The following is a 20,747-nucleotide window of genomic DNA, read 5'->3' as shown; positions in this document are numbered from 1 at the left end:
TTACGCAGTCTCTGAATTAACCCTTGAGTCTACCTGACAAATTCCATTACACCATATTTCACAAAAAAACAAAAAAAATTTTTTTTTTTCCAGCTAATGCATTTTCAGATGCTTAATTGCATCATAATTCGCTTTTCGTTTTAACTGCGTGAATTCCAGATCATAATCCCTTTAGAACACCCGGCTCACCGGTTAAAGGGATGTTTTATAGTGTGGCTGTGACACCCTTCGGGACATGCAGCTAGTGAAATGATAGATGCTCATAAAGAAGTGAAAAATACTGCAGCTTTATTAGATTTCTCTCAAATTTCATTGCAAACACAGCTGTCGCATGTACAGAAAATATTTACTATTACCTACAGCTTTGAGCACACACAGAGGCAAGCACACACACTTATGCACTCACACACACACACACACATAAATACACAGGAAATGACAGATGGTGCTATAGTTCAGTTCAATTAATGGTGTAACCAAAGCTGGGACAGATTCAATAAGGGAAAAAATAGAAAAATATTTAAATACTTTGCATTACACGTTCTCCAGGGTCCACTCAGGAAGTGCCCTGTTTGCAAACACCACGGTTACAAAAAGAGTACAAATCTTGCAGGTAAAGAGGAACAAATAGTTTAGTGTTCCTATTAGATACACCCAGCTAACACACAACATCAGAACATTATAGTAACATTGGTGCAATGTAATAATAACGTTGCCACGGTAGGGGCACATCAGGACGATACTTTAATATCGTGTAGCCGGGTTCTCCTCAAATAAAACAACAACAATGAGAACATACAATTTCACATAAAACAGTTTTGCATTGATTTTTGCTTTGTCTGTTGGTGTACATGATGATTTTTATGGGTTGTTCCCAACAGAGAAAATGTGCCTTTTTCCATCACTTGTCTTCCAAAAGCCATAGTAAATATGCCCCTTAAATGTTCTCATTTTGGACATGGGAAATAGGCGACATCAAAATGTACTTTCAAAACGATGTCCTTCCATTTTAGAGGCGAAAGCATCTCTGAGGTATAACAGTGGCTTTTACAAGCTCACATCTGTCAGAACTCAAGCAGAAATAAGCTGCTCTCCAAGCCATACACTCCAGATATTTGGCAATAACAGAATAATGCATACATCAATGTATGAACTTCACCTGGATTCCAATGTAGAAGTAAACGCAACTATTCTCAGCCTGTCATAAAAATTACTACATTTTTACATTTAAAAAAAGAAACTAAAATATATGCAGACTAATTATCTGTGTTCCTTAGTGGGACTATTCCTACATATGAAATAAATGAACTGAATGCAAGATTTCATGAGTGACTCCAGTCGGAGGGTTTAGTTTTGAGCATGGATCTAAGTCCCAGGTAAATCAAGGCTGTGTGGAGCACTATACATAAATAAAAATGTATTTTTTAAAAAAGCTTGTCTATTCCAGAAAACCTATTAAGAGATCAGCTGACAGCCTTAAACAGATGGAACGTGGCTGAGTGACATTCACTCTGAAAGCCTGTGGGAAACGGGCGAGCTGCCAAATATTAGGGATGTGAGCAGGACTTTACCAAAAAGAAAAAATCAGAAGAAACAGATAATTCTCTACCCTCAGGCCCCTTTAAATGGCGTCAGTCTGTGGACGCGGAGCTCCCCTTGCTCTGCGTAGCGCTCAGAGGTTCGGTGCCGTGCGCGATGGTACCGGTCACCGAGCGGACCCGGCAGAACCACTACGCGTACGGACACGGAGGAGGCGACAGCGCGAGATCAAAAGCAAACATCCCAGTCAGCTCTCGAAGCGCCACCTGCTTTCTCTGACATGGCCAGTGAGCATTAAGGAGCCCTGCCTGGAGCTAGGTGCTAACTCACAAAGGACTACAGCAAGGATGCTTAATCAAGCCAGAGCCAGCCATCCATAGAGTCACTCAGCAAGGCTGGCAGGGGAAGCCAGAGAAGATCTTTTTTTCCCCCCAAATTGTTTAAAAAAATGTTTTCTAATTGTTGCCTTAATTTTTTTGAGAAGGGGCAGTGACTTATTTGTGTGCTTTCTAAATGCCTAAATTGCTCTTTTTCTGTCAGAAAATCCTACCTTGTTTTGGATTGGAAATGCATTCAACACAGGAAAAGACAACACGGGATGCCTGTGCTGTCTGGCAGTGTAAGATAAAAGCACATTCCAAAGGGCATTTCTCATTTCTTACTGCTTAGGAAAACTAATTCATCTGCACACACAATCACACACTCACACACATACATGCACACACACGTGTGCCCGCACACACATTCACACACACGCATGCACAGACCCATAACCAACTCCAACCCCACTTTCAAGGTTTCAGTTCACCATCTCCACCGTCTTCTTCTGCTCTTCATCACCTCCTCCTCTACCTCTCGGCGCTGATCTTGTAGCGCAGGACGAGGTAGGCGACGAGGCGGAGGGCGACGAAGAAGATGGCGAGCACGATGAAGTCCAGGTACAGCCGGGCGTTCTCCACGTCCAGCTCTTTCAAGATGGCCACCGACTTCTGGAAGTGACAGGTGTCGTCAGTGTCGCAGTGCAGGTCCTCTCGGTTCAGTCCGTAGATGGAGAGGATGACTCCTTCGAACCCGTACCTGCTGGGGCCAGGGAAGCAGGGTTCTAACGCAGGTTGCACCCATTAATTGCCGTCACAGGAAAACAGGTACACAGCGAGGACACATTACAGGACAGACCAAACCCCACAGAAAACCAGGAAGTTAGGGAAAAAACTTCCCAATGTGAAGAAAAACCACTCAAAGTATGAGGAAAAACGATGGTAGCTGACATAATGTTTAGGTTTGTGTAATGGCATCAGCTATTGGTTGTAACTGAGTCAAGCTTTGGAAAACAACAAAACAATCAACAAGCTGCTCACTGAACAAAACTGTGTTGCTGTATTTAAACCAGTGCATAACAGAAAAATCAGCTTTCATTCCCAATTCTATGATGACATCACTGGATACTTTAGCCAAAAGAACATGGCCGCTCCACTTGCCTGACGTATGAAATGTAGGACATCCATTGCAGGTATTTGGGGATGGTGTCGAAGCTGACGAAGAAACCGGAGAAAAGCAGAACAGGGATGGCCGTCACGGGCCCAATAAACGTCGCCACCTGAGACAGGACCCAGAGAATACAATGTGACTGCACTGCATAATGTAATAGATGCTTTATAAAGCCTCTATTAGCCGCTATAGCATTTGTAGCATACAGCAGGACTGCACTGCATAAATGTAATAGATGCTTTATAAAGCCTCTATTAGCAGCTATAGCATACAGCAGGACTGCACCGCATAATGTAATAGATGCTAATATAATAGATTGTTTCAAAGGCTAAATTAGCTATTATCTAAGAACACATTAACAGCATTTCCAAGGGCAATACAATGAAGATTGCAGATGCCCATATGTCGCACATCTTGTGCATTTTCACTTTTAAATATGCCATGACTAACTTGCCTCTCAATCTGTTTTTTTTCGGATCCTGCAGCGGAGTCACAGGTGACGCGGGGCGGCAGACTCACCTGTAGCGAGGTAGAGGCGGCTCCGATTAGCAGCCCCAGAGACTGCGCCACCAGGGAGATCATGGTTCCCAGGGACAGGAAGAGCGCGAAACGCAAGGCGTCGCAGGGCTGTGAGGTCATCCAGTACACAATGCTGCAGTACGCCATGGGGAACACCACCTGCAGGGGGCGACATTACACTGCCTCTAACACACGCTGTGATAGGCCACAGCCTGCAGGGGGCAGGATTACACTGCCTCTAACACACGCTCTGATAGGCCACAGCCTGCAGGGAGCGGGATTACACTGCCTCTAACACACGCTCTGATAGGCCACAGCCTGCAGGGAGCGGGATTACACTGCCTCTAACACACGCTCTGATAGGCCACAGCAGGCAGGGCGACATTACACTGCCTCTAACACAACACTGTGATAGGCCACAGCCTGACATGATTTTAGTCTTTTGTCATTTATCAAGCAATCCTTAATCCCAATCCTGATGGTTCATAGACGATGGCTTGTCCAGAATGTTTGGCTGTCTCTGAGGTACAGGACATGGAAATGGCCCCATCTGTGATAAATACACTAACTTGAAAACATTATCATAATAACAACATCTGGGGCATTGTTTTCCTGAGGGTATTCTGGGAGCTAAGGCAGTTATGTAAACCCCAGTTATGTAAAGCTGTTCAGAGATTGTTCTAAATCAGGCAGAATGGCTTTTTAATTTTTAACCTGTGCTTTCCTCTTGGCCTCATATCTACTTCTGCTTCTCCACCCCTGTTTTGTGGTTGTTTGAAGGATGATTCTGTAAGGTATCCTAGCTGTGAGTTTTGACATGAACAGCAGGTGGGGTAACTGTCTATAGCACACTGCTCACTGAAACCATCTTTCGGTAGAAAGGAGAATTTGTACCTGGAAGGGCACATCTGCCATGGTTTTGGCCAGGTAGTACGCCTTCAGACTGTACCAGTAATTAAGGTGCTCCCTCAGGAACACCCCCATCTCGAGCGGAACTGGAACGAGAGGCGATAAAAAGGCAAAAGATGAGCGAATTTCTTTTATTCTGATGAAGTTGTTTTATTTTGTAGAGACAATGAGGATGCAACAAGGACTAATGCAAACCACTACGCACACAAACACACCCGCACACCCACCATTAGGGTATGACTGCCCTGGGCCAATGGGTGGATCATGAACCCACAGAACACATGACCACTGTATCGGCATGAGATGTCTCCCTGTAATTCTCTCAACTCAGTCACTCTGTTGTCAAAAGCAGCAGCCCTCTGTGATTGGCCAACAATACACAGGAGCTACACAGGGATTGGACCGGGTCAGGTGAGGATACCCCCCCCCTCCCTATCAGGCTCCAGACACACTCACAGGTGAGCACCGTGGGCATCAGGGCGGCGAACATGAGGAAGAGCATGGAGAAGAAGAGGAAGCCCGAGTTGCTGAGCACTTTTTTGGCCTCGTTGCCGATGCCCAGGTAGAGCAGACCGATGAGAATTCCGATGCCGATGTGAGAGGTGATGCGCAGGTGAGTCAGCACCTGGAGGACAGGCGGAGAGTCGTGCTGTTAGAGCCGGGTGCCAGTCTGCCAACACGCCTAAATATGCCCACCGCCCCACAGGCTGGCGGGTTCAAATCCCAGGGAGGAGACTGACTGGTGCATTTTTCAATGGCACTTTGAATGACCTGCTCTGCTATAATCCATTTACAAAGGTGCAATTGGCCATTTAAGATGTTTTCTTCCTTTTGGACTGCATTTCACATCTTGTCCAATAGGTGGTGGGCTTTCTCACCGAATCCCTCATGATGCTGAGGAAGGTCCTCTTGAACAGGACGCAGAACTGGGTCAGGCAGCTGGCTGAGAAACTGTGGCAGCCCTCTGCAGTAGTGGAGTCCTGGAGACAAATCATCATCATCATCATCATCATCTTCACCATCATAATCATCATCACCATCGTCACCATCATCAGCATCAGCACCACCATCATCATCATCATAAAAATTACCATCATCAGCATCATCACTATTATAATCATCCTCATTGTCATCATCAACATCAGGATCCTTGCTGACCAATGAGGCTCCAGGAAAAGTCTGCATCTAACACAATATTCTGCTTCATAATCAAACTCACTCTTCCAGAGCATGCTCCAAAAATGTATGTTTGCCCAAATGTGGGAGATTTGAGTGTTTTTTTTTTTTTTTAAACCGATTTGGATTTCTTTCTTATTGTGCTTTTCAGGGTTGGGTCAGCTCCATGGGTGTTAGCTGATCTCAGAGTGGGGTTTCTCACCTCATCACAGGGCCTGTGCCAGAGGAACGGGTTGAGGCCCTCCTCTTTGTGCCCCTCTGTCTTATAGTCCTTCTCAGTCTTCCTCTCCTGCAGGGCCTTCACCAGCCTGGACGTCTGGTCCCCGTACTCCCCTGCAGCGACCTCCATCACTGCAATCACACGGGGATCATCACTGTCACACAGGCCTAATCACTTTAATCACACAGGGATCATCACTGTCATATAGTGCTAATCACTTTAATCACACAGGGATCATCACTGTCACACAGGGCTAATCACTTTAATCACACGGGGATCATCACTGTCACACAGGTCTAATCACTTTAATCACACAGGGATCATCACTGTCACACAGGTCTAATCACTTTAATCACACAGGGATCATCACTGTCACACAGGTCTAATCACTTTAATCACACAGGGATCATCACTGTCACACAGGGCTACTCACTTTAATCACACGGGGATCATCACTATCACACAGGGCTAATCACTTTAATCACACGGGGATCATCACTGTCATATAGAGCTAATCCCTTTAATCACACAGGGATCATCACTGTCATATAGATCTAATCACTTTAATCACACAGGGATCATCACTGTCACACAGGTCTAATCACTTTAATCACACAGGGATCATCACTGTCATATAGAGCTAATCATTGTCACACACAGCATTTCAAAGGCACCTGAAGTAAGTATAAATGTTTAAAAGAATAAAATAGACTTTAAGCCATTCTTACCAAAGTCTGCTGGGTTGTGGTATGTGGGGCAGTTGAGGTTGAGGTCCCGGAGGTATGGTACAAGATTCGACACCTTTCCCCGATAGATGCACTGGCCATGGCTCAACACGTACAGCTGGACACAACCCATCAATAAGAACAAACCAGAGAACCGTTATTGCATACATTTCCCATCAGCACAAACCAGAACATGGTTACTGGGACCATTCCTCCATCACAGATATAAAAACGTGTGCATGTGTGCGAGTATTCTTTTCAAAGATACTTAGCGAGGAACTGAAATTCAATTCAATGAATTCACTGATTCTCAGGGTGGGAATTGCAAATACATTTCTGGAAATTGCCTGAACTGAAACGTAACAGTCGCCAGTCCTAGAAGGTAAAGGTACTCGCTGGTAGGACTTATTTTTAACAACCTCAGTGGATGAGTCAGAGTCACCACATTATTAAAGGCATTTTTAGCTTTTTCGATACAAAGAAAAGTGCCTCCTTGGTTGTATTTTCGAAAGATAAACAAATCGAGCTGACCCTTTCCCAAGATCACCTTCGACAGCTTTCTCTCATACACAGCAGTAGCTCAGAGTGACCTTAATCCTCACTCTGGCCCGGCTGAGTCTGGGGTGGGGGGTGTTTTATGAGGGCGTGGGGGGGGGGGGAGGGGGGGGTTACCGTGTTGAAGAGCTCAAAGAGCTTGGCGCTGGGCTGGTGGATGGTGCAGATGATGGTTCTGCCACCCTGGGCCAGAGCCTTCAGCAGAGAGACCACCTGGAAACAGGACGAGCTATCCAGACCACTGCAGGGCAGGGAACACACGCATGAGGCCAGCACGTCTTGGCCAGACGCCTTGAGCAGCAGAGAGACACTTAGAGACAGGACGAGACACCTCTTAGAGGAGCGAACAGGCATGACCGCTAGAGGAGCAGGAACAGAGCATGACACCATCTTAGAGGAGTGGCAACAGAGCATAACACCGTCTTAGAGGAGCCGAAACAGAGCATGACACCATCTTAGAGGAGTGTGACTGTTCACACTTGCATAACACTGTCTAAGAGGAACGCTACAGTTCAAACTCCTATGTATTATTATTAACAGATTGTGCATCAACAGTGTAACCAGTGATCTAGATAGCTCTAAACAGTTACACTATTATATTTGGTGCAATGTGCATTTACTTCTAAGTTAAAAGACAAATGTTGATTGAATTTGATTGATTGATACTTTCCCCCGTATAGTTTGCGCGCAAATGTGAGCTGACCTGGTGGGCTCATCGAAGAACATGACGGGGGGGTTGTTGACCAGCTCCAGGGCGATGGCCAGCCGCTTCCTCTGCCCCCCCGACAGGTTGGACGTCCGTGTTTTAGCACATTCCAACAGTCCCAGGGCGGTAAGGATCTCTCGCACCTGAAGGACCAGAAAACCACACCGCCTCAGTCAAAGGTCATTCTGTACATAATCTCAGTACTAGATGCAGTTTAGGTAGGTAAGCTGAATGACCTGTTCTTCTCATTATGTTCTGTTATGTAAGATTTGGGGAGATTAGATTGAGTACTTTAACTCATAAAAGGGATAATGACATGAACTGTAGAATTTATAAAAGGTAAATAATTCTGCACTGATATTCTGTGTAGTTAATATGTGGAACAACTTGCCAGGTCATTTAGCAGAAGAAGAGACACTTAGGATGTTAGAGTCCAGGCTTGACCGTCTCTGGTCTGCAGCTATATCACGAGCCTGGATGGACTGAGTGACTTGGTCTCATTTATTCTTATGTCCTTACATTCTTAGAATGGACACAGTCCAAGCAAAAGTAACATCTATCCTCACCTGACCATGCTTGAAGGTGTAACATAGTGCTAGATAGGTAATTCGCCATAGTTCCTTGAGCATTTATCATTAAGAAATATGAATACTTGACCTATAGCAATAACATATAAAGTGAAATTGGTGACTGTAATTTAGTATAAATTTAATTTTAATTCATTTAATTAAGCCAGGGTAAAGCAAGAAAGAACCACGCAGATATCAAGTAGGCCAAAGATTTGATACCTGAAACCAGTTTATTTTTCTCATGAGAGGTGACCCCTGACAGTTTAAAGAAAACAATACAGGCCAGCTTTTAATGTAATTTTTTGTCAGAATGGCATGAAGACGCTCTCACCATCTCTCTCCTGCCCTCGTCCTTTTCCTGGAGTTTGAGATTAGCCGACACCTGGAAAAAGCCGAGAAGTATATCAGCGTTGCGCTAACGTGCTAACGTGCCAGGTTTCGCTCAGTAACGTCTGGCTGCGGGGAGAATGACCGGAGGATGAGTTCAATTGAATCACTGCATGTCCGTGTGAAAGACTAAGAATAAGAAATGACATATTTAACAAGATTCAAGTATTATTAGATGCATGAGAGTCATGCTTAATTACGTCTTTTGGGAAACCAACCTTGCTTGGGAGTTAACTAAAATACTGGCCCATGACTGTTTACATTCAACCTCTGGGCCGCCACTGTGATGGCAGTGAACCTTGGTACTGCACCTTGACCTTCAACCTCTGCCTGACCTCATCTGACTTTCACTCGACCTTACCATCATGGCCTCCTGCACGGTCAGGTGTGGGAGGAGCATGTCATCCTGCATGATGTAGCATGAGACCTTGCGGAAGGAACGGAGATGGCGCGGATGTCCATTGATCAGGATCTCCCCTTTCATCCCCGTCTCTCTGCGCAAACACAAGAGCACCAGATAACATTTAACCGTGATTCCACTGCCCTGACCTTATGGGATAGCACAGGATATCAAACCTAAAACAGGAAGGAAGGAACAACTCAGCCAACATTCAGCCAGACTGGTATGAAGAAGACTCAGGAAATTAATCCTCACTATTCAAATAAAATGGAATTAATATTCTCAGTCTTTTAATATCTCAGTCACACCCGGTTTTTATTCCAGCAGATATTTTTGTCATAATCTTTAATTAGCATACATGCTTTAGAGGTGTCCTGATCTTGTGATGATAGCTTAATGTACATTTTTCCCACCTCAGTCCGCATACTCCAGAATCACAATGTCTGCGCTCACAGTGCAGGAACAGGCAAGGAACCGCACACAAATCTCCGCCCGGAGTGAAAAGCGTCTTTACCGTGATGTGTCGATATTTTTTTCTTATTTTCTAAGTGAAAGACGAGAGTTTGTGGTCTCTGCTTTGCATATTCCTGCTGTCCCTACTTTACTCTCCGTCTTTTTCCTTTCTGAGACAAACGACCTGGGCGTCGGAGGCGTGGTTTCCCGAAAGAGCTCACCTGTACCCGGCTAAGATGTTCATGAGGGTCGACTTTCCCGCCCCCGAGGGACCCATGATGGCCACCAGGCTCCCACTGGTGAATTTCCCAGAGATCCCCTTCAGCAGGGTCTTGTAACCTGAAAACCCAGGAAGGCAAAAGAGGCTTGTCAGTCCCTAGCCAGCAGGGTAGGGGAGCAAAGGCTTCTCCTGCACACCTGAGGCTCACCATAGTGCACATCTGAGGATCATTCACAGTTCACACCTGAAGCCATCAGTCCCAATACTACCTGCCTTCTGGGGACACAGGCATCTTTGTTTGGGTTAATGGGAACACCTGCTCTCTCTGGGCTAACAGGCGCGCCTGAGTCTGTGCTGATTGGGGTGTTATCACTCCTTTATTTTAACCTCTTTTCGAACAAACATGGTCTTCAGAGCAGAGGGTTTGTGTGCTGGAGTTACGTCCCCACAGTATTGCTGTTTGTCATGTTGGCATTTATTCATTTGTCTAAATGAACCAAAAACATTTGCTAACCAAAAAAAAGGACTGAAATAACCATCTCCACCCCTGGCTGTGAGTAAGAGGCTGGAGATGCCCTACAGTGACCTGCTGTTTGTCTAGTGCATGAGTCTGGGCCATAATCCCATTGATTGCGGTGGTTTGGCAGCCTAATTGGATTTTCTGATATGATCATCAGGGACGTGAGCCTCAAATACCTCCACCCTTCTCTGCCCGGAGTCAGGGGCAGGTTCAGCCCAGGCTGTGCCCTGTGCTCTGCACTGCAGCTGAGTGGAAAGGTATCACATTGTTTACACTCCTGTGACCTCTCCCTGTTCACCTGCAGGTGACCTCTGAGCCGCTCCCACTGAGGCAATGCGCAGGGACAGCCTCCGTTTTGTTGATTTAGCCAAATCCATCTCAACTACTCGGCAACAACCTAGAAACATCCTTCCCAGTTCCCGGACCGAGGAGGACTTCTTCACAAAAGGATCAACTTAAAAAATGTGCACACAGTGCTAAGGTGCAAGAAGAGGTAGACTACCATATTACTTATTAATAGCCATGGGCCAAGAGCATTATGACATTTCACAGATGCAGAGAAGTCAGTCTGCTCACTTGAAAAGCAATTACTTGGTCTGGTCAATCAATTAAGTCTCTGAAGAAACCACTGGACTAATTTCTAGGAATATATGAATAATAGAGGGACTGACTGATGTTATTGTAGGTTCATAACTGAATAACAGACTTTATAAATGTGGGCACAAATTCATATCACTCTTATGGTAGCATTGACTCACTGACAGATTGGGCATCCTACCAAAAGAGGCTGGTCACCTTGGAGAAATGTTCTGTGCATTTTAGTTCTGAGAATATTTTGGTACCTTCTATGTAAGATTTGATTAAATCTATGAAAACTGAGGCACAATTTCGGTAAGTGTCTGTTTGACACAGCAAGCTGCCCCTGGTTAGAGTGTGTTCTAGAAACAGAGCCACGGTATGAATAGCAAGCAAATGTTCCTGCTCACCTCATTGCCTGGTCACTATGGAAACAATATTATGCAGGCAAGCCACAAAAACCAAATGTAAAATGTGCTGACTGCTTCAGTTCAGAGAACTCCTGAAGAGCCTCTCTCAGGTTTTAAAAACAATGTCTGTTACACAGTTATATGTGTAGTTCTCCTCCACTGTGAGGAGAAATGGTGGCCTTTGTTCGCAACTACACAGCCACCATATTTTAATTCTCCAACTACGACAATTAGAACAGTGGAATGCACTGTCTTTCCGTCGAATGTAAATCTGTCTTCCGGTTGAGACGTTAAACCGAGGTCCTGACTCACTGTGGCCATTAAAAATCCCATGACACTTGTCACAAAGAGTAGGGGGTTCCCCGGTGTCCTGGCAAAATTCCCAACCTGGCTCTCTCAAACTTGTCACATAATCATTTGAGTGTGCGGAAAAGTGCTATATGAATGCAATGATTAATTAATTAATTAATTAATTCATCCAATGGCCTGAAAAGGAGAGATGGCGGCTGAACAAAACTGAAGGAAATCATCTGGATAAAAAAGGCTTTATATAAGCTTTGGGTTCAATTAATCTGCGTCAACGTTGCTTTAATGATTTGGCATTTGTGATGCATCATGGGAAATCATCACTATTGAAAATCTGAAAGTTCAGTGATTATGGGTGCATGTCAGGCCATTCTGCAAATCACCAGGCCACACACTTCATCACCCTCAAAACTCAGAAAACTAAACAATTATTTAAATTATTACATGATCCTTCACCTTAGTGATGTTAGGACGGAGTGTGGCACAGTGGGTACGGAACTGCGCTTGTAACCGAAAGGTCGCAGGTTCGATTCCCAGGTAAGGACACTGCCGTTGTACCCTTGAGCAAGGTACTTAACCTGCATTGCTTCAGTATATATCCAGCTGTATAAATGGATACAATGTAAAGTGCTATGTAAAAAGTTGTGTACGTCGCTCTGGATAAGAGCGTCTGCTAAATGCCTGTAATGTAATGTAATGATTTACAGAAGGGCAGAAACCACAGAGCGTATATCATAGAGTTCAGTGGCAGAAGCTCACAGAGTTAGCGTGTGCGCTAACGGTGCACAGACCTACGTGTAGACGCAGATCCAGACGATACCGTAGCCCAGCTCTCCCACGCAGCGTCTCTCCCTCCTTCATCCTAGCAACAGCATATCCAATCACAGATGCGCAGAAAGCTCCACCCCCTCCCTCCCTCGGCTGAGGTTACTACAGTTCGTTGACCGATAGTAACCGGAGCAGACGATACATTTCTCTGATGCAGCAGTGCATCCATTCAGGAGAAATCTGTTTCTACCGTCCAGGTCTAATTAAGCCTCTCTAGACTATTCCAATGGTAGAATTTCATTTCAGTCAATCACTTCCATTGCTCGAGAAGGAGTCTATTTTCAGTTGGTACCACAAATGACAAAAAATACTGCACCCTTGACCAAGAAAAAAAAGGAATTTCTGTGCAATAAACACGGACTGACATTTAATTCCGATGACGTGGTTACAAAATTAGAATAAATTTCCAGTCTCTGGAACTATGCGGTTTTTCTCAGCGCTTTCTCTACCATGAAAGATTACAGCTGCTGCTCAGCTCATTCTGGTTTGCACCTTAAATAAGACCTTTATAATGACAACAACTATGGTGGGGTGGGGGGTAGGGGGAGGGGCTGGGAAGGGGGTGGGGGGGGACAGAGTACAGTAATCAGGGTAAGGCCTGAGGCCTGCTCTACTCTGTAACTGTTGTCGGAACAAATAAGTCACCATTCCAGTCTATTGTACGGAACAGCGGAGGAGTCTTGTGGCCCATATCTGTGATCTTCCTGACAGGTGTCTCTAATGTAATTTCTGGTCTGCACCTGGACAGGCTCTGAGTTACCCAGGCCTGGTTTGTTGGTTCTGTTCTCTCAGCTTGATACCTGGGCTGTTTCCCACAGACAGAACCCAGTTTCCCATCAACCAAAATTAATGTCACCCTCTGCTCAGCTGGGGCCAGTCATGTGATCCATAAGGACTGACTGAAGACACTAGAGCACCTGATCCTGGCCACAACGGAAAAGCAGGCCGCTCAAGCTTTCATAATTTAGCACCCGCAAACGGGCACAATTGGGGCCAAAACTCATGCATCTTTCATGGAGACAGTGATCAGCCCTCTTTAAGTCTAAACAACATGTACAAAACACACACTTTCCAACCAGCATCAGGAAAGAGGAAAAGAACAGTGCGCGAACCAGTGGCCAAAACCGGGTTGCGTCTTTGAAGCTCACTTCCTGGTCGTGTTGAGAGACGTAGCCCTCAAACAACATGTACGACAGATCAAGCTGCTTCGCTCATCTGAAGGGGTTTTGTGGCAGTGCATGAAACTGGCGCATTATTTAATTTTGCAGGTGCAAATGCAGGCAATATGTGTGTGAAAAAATGGTGTCAATTTAAATTTCAATCAACCACAACTAATAGGTTGTTGGCTTCATATTTTCCAAGTTTCCAAGTTCCAAGGACCATCATTTGCTTACTTTAGACAGGACCCACAATTAAAAAAAAAAAATTCATAAAATAAAACTATTTTAGATCTCAGATGTCTAAGATACCATCTAGGCCAGGGTGTTACCTTTCTTTCTCCACCACGATCCTTCGGGAACAGAGTAGGAGAGGTCTTTAAACTCGATATTGACCGCAGGCCGTCGAGGTAAGTATGAAAACCGCTGCGCTTCGGTCAGACAGTTCTCCACTTTCTTCAGGTGCCCCTGCATTAGGGGAGTCTGCTGGGCGCCGGGGTTGTTCGACACCGCTTCCTCGATGGACACACACACGGTCCGGGGATCCATCATCAGATCAGGGGGCCCATTTGCATTCTGAGGAGGATATTGAAGCAAACGAAAATGCCAAAAAAATATGGTAAACAAAAGCCAGTTAGCTATGATTGACAGTGAAGGACAGCATTTTGAAAATAAATCAAGTTTATTGATAAAATGAAACGTGACATTTAGGTCCACACGATTCAAACGAACGTCTTCAAAGAATTAATAAATTGTACTAATATACACGGCGTACAAGCGAAGGGTCATTTTATTTTAAGCGCTATACAAGCAAAACTGCCGGTTTGACAAACCGCTCGGCTGGGCACGCGCATAAATGAAAGCACGGGTCGCGTATCCGGAGAAAGCTCAGGGGTTACTATCGGACAAACTTTATCCTGAGAGCAAATAACACCCGTGCGACAGGTAATGAGAGCTTCGCACGATTTTAATTCGTTTAATAAATAATGCATTCAGGCAATCATCAAAGCAACAAGCCTTAATGTGGAGTGATTAATGTAGGCTGTAACATGTGCATTACATCGGATATTTTAATCACATATCCATTAAAGCAACGCTTATACACATATAAGCGGCAAAGGACGCAACATTGCAAAATGCACATTTTATAGAATATGTAGGCTACTTATAATTATGTGTATAGGCTTCAATAAAAATCTGAAATCCTGTTCTACGTAGCCATACAACGTATAAGAAATAAAGTAATTACTTAATTCGTTACGACGTTAACATTAAGAACGCCTGGCTGTATCTAATGTAATAAATTAAAACACTGCGAGATCGCACACGTGCGGGCTACTCTACGCAGTTTATCAATGTAAAACCTTGGTTATTCATTCGGCTAATTGTCCTAAAACGTAATTTCATTGACTACAGGGTACTTCACCTCGTACTGAGGAAAACCACTACCACCACCAACTAGGCTACAATAACAAAATTAAAACAAATTGGTTTAAAATATATACACACACACACACACACATATATATATATATATATATATATATATATCTCCTATTAAAATAAGAAAGTTCAATCTTACCATTATGATGGAGTTGGTGACTACAGTGTTGTTAACCGAAAAGGCTGCCATAAGACAAGCCATTTCGCTCAATTGTGTCGCGATCAAGTAATCAAAACAGTTCTGTCCCTCAAATCTACCGCAGGGAGGTATCCGCGTTATTTTCTCCTGGAATGCCTTCTCTTCCAGCAGTGACTCGTGCACGTCCTCTAGGCTGAGAGAAAGTGCGCTGTTATTGTTTACGAGCTCACTGCCAGCCCTTGATGTAAAACGACGTCACACTCCACCGGCCGGCCGGCTATTGGGGATGCGCAGAGTCTGAGTCGAAGGAGGAACCGTGGAGAAAGATGCTCTTTCCGTGGAAATAAAGTCGAAGATCTTGGTAATTATATAGCCTATAAGAATGTCGGCATTACAGTCATAAGTCGATAGGCATCATTCAGCATTAATTATCATTGGACGCGTCAGACACGTTCTGCAACCGCGGGTGCAGCCACATTTTTGTGAATATTAAAACGTTACACTAAAAATGTGAGGTTTGGACCCCTGACATGACGAGCCTTGCCAACACGATGGAGACCGGACTGCAAAGCTTCATTAAGCTCTGCATAATTTCTCCTGCAAAACTTTCTTCTCTTTATGGATTACTCATATTGAACATCGTATTTCGGCATTGTTAAATTAAAAATTACTCACTGCACAAAATTAAAATCTAAAAGTGAAAGGGGAATATATATCAAATATATGCGTTTGTTCAAAACATACATTCTGAACACAGATAACCGCTTAGTGTATAGTTTCTGGACAGGGCCAGAAATTAGTTAAAATAGCCAAAAGAGCGATGTTTGTGCGCCCCCAGGTGGTTGTTCCTACACATAACTTCCTTCTCTAAGGCGCGTTGCCTAAGTTGCCGACTGCTCAACCCATATAGACCGTATAAAAATCAATAGGCTCAACCCGAATTTCTTCCTTCATGCCGCTCGTTTGCTCATCGGTGACGCAAAACGGATCCTAGTGAAAAAAATTTGAGTGCGGAAACTGGAAAAACACAGTGTGTCAAAGAGAGAAGATCCACTCGTCGTTCCTTTCACAGCGCTGGAACCGAGTAGCCTATTTCTTAATTTTACAGAGTGAAATAGCGACTGGGCAGCGGTAGTCACTCGGCACAGCATGTGCTACCTGCTGTAGCAGTAGAGCCTGAGTCATGATTTTGGCGCGATAACTTTTCCCCTCCGGAGTTCTGTTACGTAAACGGCTGCGATTTACGGATAATGCAGCAAATGTTGCGCGTGATTGATGGGGAGAAAATAAGGTTCACAAACAGTTGTTGTCTTCGTCTGAGTAATGAATTATATATTATTAATGTGATTTTGTGTGGTGAAATATATCTCTCAAGCTCCGTAGAAATTCACAGAGAGTAGTTGTGATTTTAGAATTAATATTCTACAGATCCTGTGATTCCTTCAGTACAGTTATATATTAAGTACTTCATGTGTAAAAATGTATACATTAACATTTTATTTAATGATTCTGTTTTGAATACACAATATATAGACTAAGACTGCCGTTAGCTTTTGACAGTTTCAGAAGGGTTCCCAGTGTTATTTTAACTGAATCCAAGGGTAAATTCTGTTAGACTAAAGTCTACTCTGTCAGAGTTGATTCAATACTTAACCGTTTATTGTGTAGAGATTGTAACATAGAATAAGTAGGCTACCTCTGTAGTTTAGTCTCATTAACAGCTACTCAGGGATGAAGGACGGAGCCCTGGAGTATTGTGGGATAGTGGAGGATCAACAATGGCTAGAATCCCAGTGAATGAAGCCCAAGAGATGCTGTAACACCAGCCCGCATGCTGGATGTACATTATTACCATGGCCACTGCTTCCTGTGACCTGAACAACACAAGCGACATGGAATGCATTGTTAGCGTTGGTGATGTACAGCAGCAAACCGGCCAGCCCTGGGGGGGGGGGGGGGGGGGGGGGGGGGGGGGGGTGTTTGAATTCTTGTGGATGGTGCACGTGCACAGCACAACCCAGCTAAAAAAGCTTCATGGGTTCATTGCTGCAAAATCTTTGATTGCTCTTCGTGAAATGACCCAGATTTTGGAGGCTGGATTTGAATAGGCTCTGATGTATGCAAATGGCGCACGCCTTCTGTTTGTTTAGAATTTTAAAAAGTAAAAATTTAAAATAAAATTGACAGTGTTTATGTGTAACTATTTGTAAGATTTCTTGTTGATATTGAGGACCCTTCCTTTCAACCCCTCTAACTCAATCCAGCCCTCCCAACAACGATGACCCCCTCAGACTGTAGGTGGTGGTGGTGTGGCCAGCTGCCTCAACTCCTCCCCCTAGGGGAGAGCAGGGGTAGTGTATAAAAGCAGCGGTGGGATGGAGGAGACAGAGATCCCAGTAACAGAATGAAGAGGCTAAGCTTCGCCGTTTTTGTGCTGCTGCTGCTGCTGCTGTCAGCAGGCCAGGCTCAACCCGCAGGTAAACCAGCACTGCTGGGGCTTTCTGCGTAGCATCACCAATATGGGGAGCACAGATCCCACGTTTCCTCAAAACTGTGTCCGGATGGCTCCAATAAAGCTCCACTGCACTTGTGTTAGTGTGAATTATGATAATAGGGGGGTTGAAATGTTTCCACAGGTGCAACACTGTGATTGTACGGTCAAGTGTTTAGTGTATATATCAGCCACCAAAAAACTGTTTGGCTGACATTTCGATAGCTGGACTGCGTAGTTCACAGCTGAACAGATGCTACAGAGTGGAGCCTCTGCTCCGTGTCACCGCTCAGTAGCTGGTTTTTAACGGAAAACTTTCCCACGCAGCCGAGGATGCTGAAGCGCAGAGCTGGATGTGTGGCTACAAAGGACACTGCCGCAGGTTCTGCAACATCCAGGAGTACGTCGTTGGCTATGACGGTTGCCCCCGGCGATACAGGTAACGCACAGGAAAGCGGCGTCTAATTTATGCATGCAGTATATTCAAATTATTCTCTGAGGCGCTGTGTACACTTCAGGCGAATGACAAAGATTTAGATAAAAAAAAATTTTGAACGATAAATATGGCAGGATATTTGACATCTGCAAGTATGTGTGAATGTTAAATATTTATCCCCTGGGGTAAATGAGCAGGACTCCGTTGGAGAAATCAATGCTGCCCACTACAAGTATCATGACTTATTTGCTTTTTAGAAATGTGATTATGTTCATCATAAACAAAATGTCATACATCGAAATGAAAATGCTTTTCTCCAAATAACCAAATAAACGTGTGAATTTAATTCATGGATTTACAGATAAAAAATTAAAAGGCAGCACTATCACAAATAAAATCAGGCACAGAACAGCACAAAGATTGCAATAATAGGCACCTGAGGATGTTAATCAAACAGAGGCACATCAAGGTACTTCCCCCCAGTTTTAAGAAGACAGTACTGTTCTGTCATCTACAGTACTGTTAAGGTTTTTGTCCAAAAAATTTCTATTAGCAGAAATTATGTGCTTAAGCTTGCAGAAGACTGGATCCAGACATGATGGCTGTGGGTTATAATCCGATATAATATTGTACCTCAGTTAAGCACCTTGATTACTCTTAATGTTGAGCAATATTAATATGAATAAGTAATGTCTAGTGCAGAACAATAAGCTTTTAATTTTCCATTGATGGTTCTAACTCAGCTGTGGCTCATATGCAATAATGATTTTTATGCAAATTAAAACTCCAGCACTTACTATTCTTTATTTTAATCATTTTCAGATGCTGTGTTCTACGGGTTTAACAGAAACCATGGCAACAGCAAAAAATGAAGCAAAAGAAAATAAAAATAAATAAAATAAAAATAATGAAAAAATAAATACAAAACCACAAAACATAATTAGTTCCGAGTAAAGAAAACTACTAAAACCAAATAAGTTTCCAAGCAGTGTGTTTGTAAAATACCTGTTCATTCAAGTCTGGGGTTTGCATTATTCTAAAATTTACAAGAGCCAATGAGGTAAATTGGAATGCATTCATAATCAATAGGCAATAATACATGAACACGGTTTCATAGATTTCCATAAGCTGGCCTTGTGTCTTCAAGTTAATAAAAGGATGCAGCACGTAAAGCATATGCACACACACACATATAGCTGTGTGCACAGTGCATCAATTTACTATGAGCCGGATTTAAAGAGTGAAAGCCGCTCTTGTTGAAAATCCGTCACATCACTCCCTGTATTGTACAGATAAAGGGGGTAACAAAGGCACCTGTCTGGCCGTTTTGTGAATGAGATGCTTCTCGTGGTCGTGTTTATGTCGTCCACAAAACACTGAAATATCTCCATGTACCACATTCCATTCGGTCCCAACTCAACGTGCCTGTAAACGCATGGTTTTAACGGCTTGCCATACATGCTTCTTCAGATAAAAAGGCTGCTAAAGCCCCTTTACTTCGTTTCCAGCTTAAATCAGCAATTTAGACCCAAAAACCTGGCGACGCGAGTTGAACATGTAATCAACTTTTAACAGATCAGTGAAGCGCCGCGCAACAGCGAAAACTAGCAGATCACGTTGCAACGCAGCAATTTGGTATCGGGATTATAGACACTGACTGAACTGGCGGTGACATCACCACAGACATGTCAATGCAACTAAGCCCATTCACTTGACATTCTGCACGAGACAGAGCCAACCCGCGAAACAGGAAAACACCTCAAATTAGGCCACCGTGCCATTGTGTTTGACGAAACGGGCGCGTCGGCCGCGGCGGCTCGGCGGAGTGTGGAGCGCGCAGGTGCGCGTGTAAACACTAGCCCCGCTCTTTGTTCCCCTCTTTGTTATGTGCCTGTGTTCTCGGAACATGTGCGGTGCGGTCAGCGCAGCGTGCCTTTGCCACAATGGCACAAACCCCCACACATCTGTTTACAATACCGTCCCTGCGGCCCACAGCCCGTCCTGAGCTGGGGGGTGGGGGGTGAGGATGAACCCTTTTTATCTCCATGAGATCCCCAAGATTAATAATAGAAGTGGAAAATCCAGGTGCAGAAACTGATTTCTGCACTTAATTGTCACAATTCTTCAGCCAGGAGGTAGAGCTAATTAGTGAAATCAGCTGGCCGAGTTAATGGGTTCCATAAACATATGGCAGGACTTTTAATTTCTGACCCCTGAAATTTCCAGCTCTGATTAATAGTGTACTTTAAATGCAAAGGGGTTTCCCTCCTTTTTATGTGCTAACTTTTAATTTAAGTCCCTCATCCCTACATGTGAGTGTTCTGTATTATTGCAGAAAATGGGGTAGTTTTACTTGTTGCACCAATTACAGCAGCGATCTTCATTCCTGGTCCTGGAGAGAAACAGGGTCTGCTGGTTTTTGTTTTTGCCTTACATCAGCAACCAGTAGAGACCCAAGAATCCAGGTGAGGTGAGTTAACTGTGTAATCGACCACTTTAATTGATTAATTAAGTGCCAAGTAACAACAAAAACCAGCAGACCCTGCGGCTCTCCAGGACCAGGAATGACTGAATC

General features: G+C 44.2%; 1 protein-coding gene across 1 annotated transcript; it reads right to left on the bottom strand.

The window, feature by feature from the left end:
- Positions 1-271: 271 nt before the first annotated feature.
- LOC135236616 (ATP-binding cassette sub-family G member 1-like) lies at positions 272-15,625 on the bottom strand. The gene is made up of 15 exons (XM_064303083.1): positions 15,246-15,625; positions 13,996-14,239; positions 9,868-9,985; positions 9,155-9,287; positions 8,738-8,788; positions 7,835-7,980; positions 7,249-7,372; positions 6,580-6,694; positions 5,834-5,982; positions 5,334-5,435; positions 4,912-5,080; positions 4,441-4,541; positions 3,547-3,705; positions 3,018-3,136; positions 272-2,616 (listed from the first exon to the last, which is right to left on the bottom strand). The coding sequence occupies exons 1-15, from the start codon at positions 15,306-15,308 to the stop codon at positions 2,388-2,390; spliced, it is 2,022 nt and encodes a 673-aa protein (XP_064159153.1). The 5' UTR covers positions 15,309-15,625; the 3' UTR covers positions 272-2,387.
- Between the last annotated feature and the right edge of the window lie 5,122 nt (positions 15,626-20,747).

The sequence above is a fragment of the Anguilla rostrata genome, chromosome 12 (genome assembly GCF_018555375.3).
Source record: "Anguilla rostrata isolate EN2019 chromosome 12, ASM1855537v3, whole genome shotgun sequence".
In the NCBI taxonomy this organism is placed as follows: Eukaryota; Metazoa; Chordata; class Actinopteri; order Anguilliformes; family Anguillidae; genus Anguilla; species Anguilla rostrata.
This window is presented reverse-complemented; position numbering and strand designations above follow the sequence as displayed.